Here is an 11558-nt window from a genome sequence, read left to right as displayed (position 1 = left end):
CGCCACATACCCAGGAGCATATGCACCCTCTGTGGCGGCCACCATTGCTCCATGGGCACAGTGCTTCGGGCTGCTAGCATCTGTCTCCAGTGTCACACAATTAGACATAGCTCCTGCACTGCTGGTGTCCCAGGGTCCTGCCGTGAGAAAAGCCCTTAGTGTTTATAGGAATGGGGATAGAAACTTGGAGAATCGGAGTTTGCTCCCAGCGGGGTTGTCGAGAACATCTAGAAGAGCCAGTAAATAGCTGGCAGGTGCCCTCCAGACCCATCCCGAGTTAAAGATCCTGTCAGATGTGGCAGCTGTGCCGTGGACACATGCTGTAGCTGTTGTAGACTTGACCCCAGGGCATGCTGCTTTAAAACCTTCGAGCAGAATGGAGTTACTGCCCCCGTTCATTTGTCATGCTGAGATCCAAAACTGAGTGAAATCCTCTTCAGTCTTAAGTCTGGCCAGAAATTCATCGTGATTCTAGGCTCTTTCAACACTGGTTATTCATCTAAACAGTGTGCAGGTGAAGTAGCTGTGCAGTCTGGAGGCATCCTATTGTGTGTGGCTCTGAGCCAAACCATCTTAGGACCTGGGTCACAGGCCTTGGCTAAAGTACATTGGGTTAATCTTGCAGATGGCTTCGAGCAGTGGTTCCCAACCAGGATGATTTTTACCTCCCAAGGAACATTGGCAATGACAGCAGATATTTTTGGCTCTTACAATGGGAGGTGGGGTAGGGATGAGAGTCTCCTACTGGCATCCTGTGGCACAGGACAATCCCCCACGACAGAAAGATCTGGCCCAAAACGTCGGTAGTGCCAAGATGGAGAAACCCTGGCTCAGAGTATGACACAGGGGCCTACTTTTATGATCCTTGTTCATTAGTTTGCTGAATGACTCCATGAGCTTATTAGCCTGATATTTCTCAGTGATATTTAATTTACTCAGAGGAAGGACTTTGAGTAATTAGGAAGAAGTGGAATATCCTTGATCTTTTCTGACTTCCTAGTTCCCCATAAGAACCAAAGAGATTCACCAAGGCCAAACCCATTCCTGTATTCTAAGTCCCACAAACCTCAACTGCTTATGGCTTTGACATTGGTATATGCACAGCCAGAAGCAACGTTAGCAAATATGAAAAACCTGGCTATGTGTCTCTATTTGCAAAATAAATTTTTAACATTTATGAGAAATGCTCATAAGAGTTGGAGACAAAAAGAATTAATTCATACCTAAATTGCTTAACATTGGGTGTCTTTTGTTTGAGGGTTTTCTATATGTTTTTTGCCAAGCAAAAAGCATTTGGCTACCATGGATGTCTTTAGTCTCAAAATCGAAGACCTGAACTATAAGCTCCTGCTTCCTCCTCAGCAACTTCGGACAAGCAGAAGAGGCCTCGTGTCGGCCTCCCGGGGAAGGGGGTTTCCGGATCAGGACGAGACTTTGTGGATCCCGTAGCGAAGTCCTCTACACTTGAGCTTCTCTTCCCTAGTAGCATCTTGTGAGAGTCAGAATTTCTGGGTTCCACATCTCACTGTGTTATTGATTTAATCGCTATAAAAATAACTGATCCCTCTGGTGCTTAGTTTTCACAAAAATAAGATGAAAATCCCAAATATTATATTACGTCTTCAGATTAGGTGAAAGTATTTTAAGTTTTTAGGGACCTAGAAAACAAGTTAGTGGTAGTTATTTGGATTGGTGATGACTAATTATTATAATTTTTGCAGATGGAATTGGCTGCTCTAGAAAAAGTCAAATCTGCTTGGATTAAAAATCAAGATGACAGCTTGACTGAAACAGACACTCTGGTATGTATGGTTCAGTCTCCTGTTTCAGCCGTTTAAAATAGCTTCTGTACCTTTAGAAATAAAGGCAAAAAGACCCTCAGGACCACCCTGGAAATTTTGCGTAAATTTGTAGACTTATGAAGGTCCTGTGTTCTCTTTCTCTTGAAATCCTTACCTATGGAATGTAACCTACTCTGAAGACCAGGTTATTCCCCAGATTAGCAAGCCAGAAATGTCCCCATTCTGCCCTTTGGTTAGAACCGATTAAATGCTAATTTGGGTAATTTCTCATTATCTGTCACCCTCATTTACTTCTGAGAGATGACGACCCTTATCTCCCCATGTTGCTCTTACCGTGGCCAGTCAGCCACAGCAGTAAATGTCTGAGGGATTACTGGGCAACTCCTTCCTGTCAGATGCTGGAGCGGCCCAGGAGTGCGGGCCAAACCCTGGTCACGTGGAACGGACTGGCTGGGGCGCCAGTTTAATTACAGTGAATTCCACACACATACACTGGGCAGCTAGCTGTGTGTGCCAAGCGCTGAAGATGCACACGTGAGAGCGCGAGATCTCTGCCACCCAGGTGCCGCCCTCCAGGGGAAAGCCAACCTGCGGATGCCCCGTCTAGAGGCCCAGGGAGGGACAGAGCGATCTGACAGCAGGGACATCTGAGCTGGGCCCCGTGGGATATGTCGAAGTTCACCCAGTGAGACTGGAGGCTGGACACAGTGGATGGGCACAGAGAACCTAACCGAATGCCATCTGGGGGTGTGCTGTGCGTCAGCCTCACAGTGAGACCTGGTGGCTGAGAGCGGTCCAAGAAAGAATTACTTTAGGTGTATGTTTTGTATCATAAATAACGCTGCATTAAAGGTCTGGCGTATGACGAAACATTAGGCTTGATTCGAGATTAGTTTAAAACTTAACACGGCTTGCACTTGGTGGATCACCAGTGGTACGAATAACCCAGCTACGAATAACCCATCTTCCTTCCACTCTTGACCCACTTCGGTCCATACTGCACAGTGGCCGTTTCAAAATGAAGTTCAGTCATGTTACTTCCTGATCAACGCTCTCTCCTTCCCACCTAGACAAGCCAGATCATCAGGTCTGTGTGTTGACAGAGTTCGTAAATGCAGAGAACAGACCGAACAGCGAGAGACAGTGAGGACAGTGGGTGCACTCAGTTAAAATGACTGTCCTCGCCTGAGACAGGAGCTCCAGGGAGAGCACATGGCTGACTCTCCTCGCTGGGGGCGGCAGTGAGTGAGCAGTAACCACACTGCTTCCTTCCTTCCGTGGCAGGAGATCACCGACCAGGACATGTTTGGAGATGGCAGCACAAGTCTGGTTGTGCCAGAGAAAGTCAAAACTCCCATGAAGTCTAGCAAAACGGATCTCCAAGGCTCTGCCTCGCCCAGGTACTCCGGACGGGGAGAAGCTCCGAAAACAGGGCCGGGGGCTGGAGTGAAGGGAGCCAAGTAGATGGCACAAGGCTGCGACCACACCTAGCAGAGGCTCGTGGCGGGGGAGAGTGGGCCGGCGGGGCTTGGGGTCCGAGGGGCTGTCTCACCACCCCCTTCGCACACATCCGCAGCAAGATGGATGGGGCGCACACCCCCCGGCAGAAGCGGAGCACGCCCCTGAAGGAGCGGCAGCTCTCCAAGCCCCTGAGCGAGAGGACCAACAGCTCGGACAGCGAGCGCTCGCCCGACCTGGGCCACAGCGCGCAGGTACCTCAGCAGCCCTGGGCCTTGGCTTCCGGGTCGTCAGCTTCCTCGGGCAGTCAGGTGGGAGGGAAGGAGGGCTACTTGGAAATGCTCTAAATCAAAGTCTTGAAAGCAGACCTCGGTGGCGAAGTCTAGCGCACTCGTTATTTACCACTGGTGTGGTCTTGGCTGTGGGCTGATTTGTGGGGAGCCGGAGAGGGAGTGAGGAATGCCAGCATTGTCCCAGCCTGCCATCAACCCCAGGTGGCAATTCCACGCCTTCTGGTTTGTTCTGCTTCTTCTGCCTCCATCAGACATTAGTGTGGGGATTGTGCAGTGACTGGTTCTGGGGGACAGCAGCCATCAGAGTCTCACTGAATGTCACTGGCCTGCACTCTGACACCTGTCGTACTGCTGTGGGCCGGCTATTCTCATTTCAAGCTGGCATGACAGCAGCAGTAAAATATCTGATTGAAAGACCTCAGTGTCCTAGAGAGAGGCACAGAGGAAACTGGACCTTGGGGACGAGTTTTCGTTTTGAAGGCCAGTGGTACCAGGGGTTAGGGGAGGGACGTTCTCTGAACTGACACCTCACGCAGCTACTGTTCTTCTAGAGTTAACAGCAAGCCTGTTCATTTACCTGATAAATATCATCAGGAGGAAAGTTTGTGTCAGTGTGGCTTCCTGAGTTTGACTCTATTACCTAGCTGAAAATGAACCAGAGACCAGAATAGCCCAGAGCCTGGGGCGAGGCATTGTCCTTCTTGTTAATCACCGTTCCTGGAACACCTCCTTCCCTGTACAGCAGGCCCCCACGCCGCGCTCCCTGCCATCTCGTTAGTTCTCTCCCCGTTGCCCTCATTTTCGCTCCCGCGAGCACCTGCTCACCGTTCTCTCCTTCCTCCTCTCCCGGTCCTTCCATGCTGCCTCTCCCGCTGTGCCCTGCCTCGTACCCTTCATGAGATGCTTACTGCGTCTCTAGCTTTGCCCGCCCTCCCCTTCAGGACGACTGCTGTGGCTTTGTTCTCAGCGGATGTGTGCATTCTCCAAGGACTCTGCTTTCTCTTTGTCCTCCTCTCCAGTTCGGCCTGCCAGTGGGATGCTGGGTCTCCGCCCCAGATTCCTCATAGCTCTCCACATACCGCTGCTCCAGGAATTCTCTACTCACCAGTCCACCCGGCCCCACCCTCCAGCTTCCCGGGGACTGCCTAACAGACCCTTTGTCCCTGCAGATTCCGAGAAAGGTGGTATATGACCAACTGAATCAGATCCTGGTCTCAGACGCAGCCCTCCCAGAAAACGTCATTCTTGTGAACACCACTGATTGGCAGGGCCAGGTAGACATTGAAGACGGCGGGCGAGGGAGGAGAGGTTCTGGAGAGCAAGAGACCCCCGGGGTGGGTGATCCGAGAGGCAGGGCGTGGAGAAATAGGAAAATGATCCCCCGACCTCAGGCCCCTCCTATCCTGAATTAAGCCCGTACCTGTGGGCTCTAGTCCCAGATCTGTCATTTTCCAGCCTGTGTGACCTTAAGTCACTACCTTTCTGAATCTCAGTTTCCTCATCGGTAGAAAAGCAACAGTTTACCTGTCCTACCTCCTTTCCAGGGTAGTTTTGTGCGTCGGGCAGATTCACAGAAGGAAGGCACCTTGAGAAGCACAAAGGGCTGGAAAATCCAGTGCTTGCCCATAGTTTCCACATAGATGGTTCAGAAGGGACAGAGCAACGCCCTGCCTGCCGCCACTCACCGCTGTCTGCCCAGTTAGATCCTGGTGCCAGAGTCTCTCTTCCCCAGTGTGGGCTACAGCGGCAACGTGAGAACCTAAAGGTTCCTCAGCTTCCCACATTTCCTGGTTAACACGCTCCACAGGGTCCAGCCAGTAACCTGGCCTTTGCTCAGCTGTGGCCTGAAGGATAGGATGGGGCCCTGCAGCTTGAGCTGAGCCCTGCCTGCCCCCTTGGCATCTTTGAGGGACCAGAGCCCTTGCCATGTGCCCTCACCCGTGTCCCTGCCCCTTTCTTCACCGCTTCCAGTATGTGGCGGAGCTGCTCCAAGACCAGCGGAAGCCTGTCGTGTGCACCTGCTCCACCGTGGAGGTCCAGGCCGTGCTGTCCGCCCTGCTCACCCGTATCCAGCGCTAGTAAGAGCTCGGCTTCTCTCTTCCCTTTGGGATTCCTCTGACCTCATCCTCCCACCTTGACTTCCAAGCGGTGACAGGACTTCCTGGCCTCATCAGACCAAGGGTTCGCAGTCGGTGCACGGTCACGCTGTGGCAGGCCGTGGTACTCGGGTATCCCTGCTGGCCCCAGAGGGTCAGGGCTTAGAAAATGGCAACTTCCTTCCCTCCCTGGCTCCCCGCCTGGACTCTGCCACACCGTCACTTCCTCACCTTCTTAAACCTGTGATGAAGAAAGCTGGGAAGAGAGAACCCAGGGTGTGACAAAGTCTTTTCACTACTATCCCTCTTAGCCTTACTTGTCCCCCTTAGCCTTGGCCAGTTCCCTCTTCTGGACAGTGACCTGCCCCATCTGGTCCCGTATTTCTCTCCAGATTGCAGAAGCGCTGTGCATTATTGTCTCTCTCTGTTATTTGATTAGTTTGTTTTTCCCCTGTGGGTTGTTGAGATCAAGACTGAGCTTGGGGCCTTCCTCCGAGCAGGCTGCTGGCGAACCTCCTGAAAGTGGTTGTGACTGTCCCTTTGCTCCCCAGCTGCAACTGCAACTCTTCCATGCCAAGGCCAGTGAAGGTGGCAGCATTGGGCGGCCAGACATACCTGAGCTCTATCCTCCGGTTCTTCGTCAAGTCGCTGGCCAGCAAAACCTCCGACTGGCTTGGCTATATGCGCTTCCTCATCATCCCCCTAGGTAAAGATGTGCAGATCCCACCGCTGACGCAGGGTGGCGGGGTTAGGTCGTCGGACTGCGCAGTCGGGGAGACCAAAGGCCCGGCCGTCAGTCCGTCCCTTAAGCAGTTTGCCTTCTCTGGTTTCCCCCTACCAGGTTCTCACCCTGTGGCCAAATATTTGGGCTCCGTCGACAGTAGATACAGCAGCACCTTCCTTGATTCTGGCTGGAGAGACCTGTTCAGCCGCTCGGAGCCCCCAGTGTCAGGTAATGAGCCCTGGGAAGGGACCGGGACAGAGTGCCGCCTGGTTCGTGGAGAGCCAGTCCTGGCTGAAGGAGGCGGCAGGGGGAGCATGCTGCTCTTCCGCCCTGTGCCGCTAGCTCCCCCACTCACTTCGTGTGTTCATTTCATCGGTGTTTGTTAAGAGGAGGCCGTTAAGTTCAGCCTTCCCATGCTGGATGCTTTCAGTCTCTGCTGTGTGCTCTGCTCCTGTACATCTGGAAATGAGAAGGGCCACGAGGGGGCGCTGCAGAGGACATACCTAATTCAGATCAAATATAAGAAGCAGGCAGTCGTTCCTAAGTAATCTGTTGATAAACGAACCACACTACCCTGGCCATGTCTTCTGAAATGCAGAGGAAAGTGGCAGGCTTTGGAGCAAGCTTGAGCTCTGCAGGGCTGAGAGGCAGTGGGTACTTCCTCAGACCTTGAAGGAAGAGATGGGCACAGATTGGTGGAGTAGACGGGTTCCTCTAGGTTCTGAGGTTGGTGTCAGCAAAAGTTGTGGATAGCCTGGGAAAGAGCGGGGCCGGGAGGTGCTGCCAGCAGAGGTGGAAGGGGGTGAACAACGCTTTGGCTTGTGATGCGGTGGATTCAGAACCAGCCAATCTTTAGAACCCTTTCTCTGCCTCCACTTGTAGGTCTTCCCGCGGGTCTCTAAGCAGGTTATCAGGTTTGCCTGCTGGAATCAATCGGCAGTTATCTCGTTTTTCTGCAGAGCAACTGGACGTGGTGGGTCGGGTGATGCAGTATGTCAATGGGGCGGGCGTGACACACCAGCTTCCTGTGGCCGAAGCCATGCTGACCTGCAGGCATAAGTTGTAAGTCTGACTTTGAGAGATGGCATAAAACTAGGTGGGGTGGGGCTAGGTCAGACTTGAGTGTTTTTTGCTTTTTCACGTTGTCCTTCCTCCCCATTTCCCTGCGTAGAGACCTAGGAGAATGTGAGAGACAGGGAGACAGTGCTTCTCCTGCCTCCCATCCAGGCCCACCCCGTCGCCCGGGGCCTCAGTACAGAGATGCCCATCCCAGGGCCTGAAGTGCAGACTTGGGAGCAGGGGGCGTAGTGTGCAGAATCGGGTCTTTTGCTTGATTTTGTGGCTCTTCATGTCACCCTGAAATGTGACATGATGAAGTGACGTGATGAAGTGTCATTTAGTACCCAGACTCCCTTAAAGCCACAGTAAAATATGAAAAACGTATGTCCCCAGCTCTCTGCACTGTCTCGCCCACTGTAAAACTTTCCTATCTCCCAACAGCCCTGATGAAGATTCGTATCAGAAGTTCATTCCCTTCATTGGCGTGAGTACTGACCCCCTCTCCTCTGTGCCCCACCCATCCTGTCCTCCCACACACACGCGTGAAAGACTCATCTAGACAGCGGTTCTCATCCGGAGGCGATTCTCCCCCAGGGGACATCTGGCACTGTTTGGAGTGGGGGTGCTTCTGGCATCTAGTGGGTAGAGACCAGAAATGCTGCTAAACATCCTGCTGTGCACAGGACGGCCCGCACCACAGAGAAGGATTTGGCCCCAAATGTCAGCAGCGCCGAGGCGATGAAACGGTGGGCTGGGACACGTACTGGGCTGCTCCTTTTAGTGTCCTCCTTTGCCGAATTATGGCTCCTTCCCAGATCATCACTGGTATCTCACCTGAGCCTGGTGCCTTGGCCTAGGGAGTCAGGTCCAGAGCATGGCTTCTGCAGGCTCCAGGAAAAAAGAAAGCTGCCCAGAAATAATGTCTGGTGATATTCTGGAGAGAAGTATCTGTTTCCATCTTTAGGGTCAGACCAGTGAGAATAAAGGTCTGTTTTTTTCCTCTTCTATTTAGACAAAGGACAGTCACTATACTAGTAGTAAAACGAAGGGGACACCTCGTGGATATCTTTGGTGTTTGGTAGTACTGGCCTTAATTTCTTTTGGTGGTAGCTGGGCCACAAGACAGAGACTGACCAAGAGAGGAAGCCCCAAGGGGACCGGGCAGACACCCTGCTGGGTCCAGATCACACCGTGGAAACGTGGCCAAAACTCAGATTCCCATGTGTGAGATGATCAAATTTTCTTTCCAAATCAGCTTGTGTCTTTTCCTGTAATCTCGAGGATCCCTCCTAGCTTCTGGGGGGAAAGGCATGTGCAGGTGAGGAGCCCAGCTTCCACTGGTCCTGTGTTCTGCTTGTCCCAGGTTCTGGATATCTTGAGTGATCTTGGGAGATGCCTGAGCCTGGGGAAATTCTCTTCCCCCTTCTCATACATGCTTTGCAGAGCCTGCCATCTTGGCTAGTCCAGTTAGACCCCATTAGCCACTGGGACTAACATCTTCATGGAGCCGTGGATCATTGCCCACTCTGGCCTCACAGCCAAGAGAGAGAAAAAAAAAAAATTTTAAGGAACAAAGGAGCCGGCAGCTTCATGGAACGCCAGGGAGCAGGGGGCATATCCAGGAAGCTCAGCGTCAGTGTGTTGCTTCCCGGAATCTAAACTAAGGATGCCTAGAAAGTTTGGGACAAATTTCAGGGAATAGCAGTCTGTACTCTGAGCAGCCAGCCGTAAAGGGACTATCTGCGCATGATCCCCACTTCACACCAGTACCCAGGGTCCACCTTCCGTGACCCCCCCAGCTCTGCTGAGCCTCTGCCAAGTGCTAGGCCGTGGGCCTGCCAGTTCACAGGACTTCACTCGTCACTTCAAGCCACAGCTGTGACTTTCAAGTAGTTTGTCTCTAGCTGTGCCCTTTGCTGGCCAGTCGAGGGCGCCCTCTATCCTTCCCAGAATTCTCTGAGACATTTAAAGTTCCTCTGGGAGCTGGAATCCACGCCACTTCCTTCGAGGGGATATACCTGGGTCCCTGCCTCACTGGTGTTCCTCCAGCTGTGTGTCCCCTTGGCATAGAGCTCCTCCCTGCCACACCCACCTCCCTCGCTTTCTCGCAGTGGCTCTTCGTCTTTCTCTCTGACGTGAGAAGATGGCCTCCTGCCGTATGATCTTAGAAGAAAGGAGATCAGGATATGGAAGTTCCCGCCTTTGAGGTGGCCTTGCCCTTATCCCGAGGGAAGAGCCACAGGGTCTGCTGTGCCCTCACCTCCTTTTTTGGAACTGGGTTTTTTTCCATCTGTCAAAGATCTGGGCTGATCTGGATTCACAAAGATTTTAAAAGCCTCCGCTCAAGTAACCTGTAGTGATGGCTGCTGCACCCAGCCATCTGCTTCCAGTAGTGCAGCTTTGGTGAGGGGACCTAATGCCGGCTCTTCTTTCCTCGCAGGTGGTGAAGGTGGGTCTGGTCGAAGACTCTCCTTCCGCTACAGGTGAGAGTGCGGCCCCTTTGTTTCCATAGAGTGAGGGCGGTGCCTCCGCCGCCTCTTCTCTAGTCCAGCCAGCCAGAAGGCACAGACTTGGGGTGTCCTAGGTTAAGTCAGAGTTTGGGCAGGGCAAGTGTGGGCGCCCTCACTCCCCGGGTGAAGTGGCGGCAGGGGCTGAGAGCGGGCATCTAAGGCCCAGCAGAGAGCAGGCTGCCACTGAGACAGAGGGGTACCTCGACTCCTTGCCACCAACGTGTCCTCTGCCTCCTCTGGCTGACTGTCCCCTGACAGGTGATGGAGACGACTCGCCTGTGGTCAGCCTTACCGTGCCCTCCACATCACCGCCTTCCAGCTCGGGACTGAGTCGAGATGCCATGGCCACCCCACCCTCCTCCCCGTCCATGAGCAGTGCCCTCGCCGTTGTGGGGTAAGGCTGTCCCCAGGACCTGTCTTTCCATCAGGGCCCAGCACCCGACTGATTTCCCTGCTGCCTGCGGCATCGCGGAACAGTGACAGTGCCTGAGTTTAGACAGTAGTGTGGTGGTGAGAACACGGGGGCAAAGTTAGAACTCAGAGACTTAGGCCACCAGCCAAGCAAGTCATCGAACAGCCCCGTCTGCCCTGTCGCACAGAGGTATAAGGTTGAATGAGGGGCCATCGGTTATCTGTAATGTGCTGTGTGCGTGTCTTGTCGTGGGACTGCCCAGCGTAGTAGGAGTGTGGGAGTCACACCTGAGTCTGAGCCGAGGTTCTGTGTGACAGTGACACTTGTTAAGGCACAGTAAGGGAGGCTTTATTCAAGGGGGGGACTATTGCGATAGGTGTAGGGACCACTGGGATGAGATTTTGCAGTGGGGGGAAAAGATGGGGCTCAACTCCAAATACAGCATAAGCAAATGGGGATTTATAACCAAGGAGCAGTGGGATTCAGTGGATGCAAAGTCACTGAGAGAAAGCATCACGGGTCGGGGGCTCTGGCTAAGCTGGCCCAGTAGCACTCTTGCTGAAGGCAGGCCAGGGTGTCAGACATTTTGGGGGTGCTGGAGGATGAGGAACCTGATCAGATAGATGTCCAGGGTGATCGGATTGGGGGCGCGGAGGGGTCCTGCTAGCTGCCTCAGCTGGGTTCTTGCTGAAACTGGATTTTATAAGGAAGTTCACAGATGGGCCTGAAGAAGGTTCAGGAGCCTGACTAAAGTTGGGTCAATCACAGACTCTGTCCCTTGGGCACGTTGCTCAGCTTCATTTTTTACTCCGTGAAAGCAGAGGTGAAGTAGCCAGGTCAGTTTTGTTGTGAGGCGTAAATAAGAGCGTGTGTGCGTGTTGGTCCCTGGCACGTAGACGGTGCTGCCCTGTTTCCTGCATCCAGCTGTCCTTCAGCACAGCGGAGCTGTTGCCACGAATGAGACGGGCAGTGCCCTGTCCTGGCGCTCAGGTTCCTGGGCCCGGGCAAGGCCGAAGCAACACAGAAGATGAAACTGTAGATTGCAGGAGGTGCTGTGAAAAGTAGTCTCAGGGTGGTAATGAAGGGGAGGGGAGTTGTTTAAGATCTGAAGTATCCAAAGCTGAGATCAGGTGGGCAGGGAGGCGTCCGGAGGCAGCTGTGGGCTGAAGGGGCTATGGCGGGGCTGGGACAGACGAGAGCTCGT

At 53.2% G+C, this 11558-nt stretch overlaps 1 protein-coding gene across 2 annotated transcripts in view; it reads left to right on the top strand.

The window, feature by feature from the left end:
* The window catches only part of PACS1 (phosphofurin acidic cluster sorting protein 1), a 103393-nt gene that overhangs the window by 87813 nt on the left and 4022 nt on the right, over positions 1 to 11558 (top strand). For both annotated transcript variants that reach the window (XM_006911074.2, XM_015588842.2), the window contains 11 exons: positions 1722 to 1802; positions 3087 to 3202; positions 3379 to 3514; positions 4723 to 4827; positions 5525 to 5631; positions 6201 to 6355; positions 6491 to 6601; positions 7333 to 7435; positions 7874 to 7916; positions 9873 to 9915; positions 10201 to 10336. In XM_006911074.2, the coding sequence (XP_006911136.1) occupies positions 1722 to 1802; positions 3087 to 3202; positions 3379 to 3514; positions 4723 to 4827; positions 5525 to 5631; positions 6201 to 6355; positions 6491 to 6601; positions 7333 to 7435; positions 7874 to 7916; positions 9873 to 9915; positions 10201 to 10336 (1136 nt within the window). The remainder of the gene's footprint in view (positions 1 to 1721; positions 1803 to 3086; positions 3203 to 3378; positions 3515 to 4722; positions 4828 to 5524; positions 5632 to 6200; positions 6356 to 6490; positions 6602 to 7332; positions 7436 to 7873; positions 7917 to 9872; positions 9916 to 10200; positions 10337 to 11558) is intronic.

The sequence above is a fragment of the Pteropus alecto genome, unplaced genomic scaffold (assembly GCF_000325575.1).
Source record: "Pteropus alecto unplaced genomic scaffold, ASM32557v1 scaffold43, whole genome shotgun sequence".
NCBI classification, from domain to species: domain Eukaryota; kingdom Metazoa; phylum Chordata; class Mammalia; order Chiroptera; family Pteropodidae; genus Pteropus; species Pteropus alecto.
This window is presented reverse-complemented; position numbering and strand designations above follow the sequence as displayed.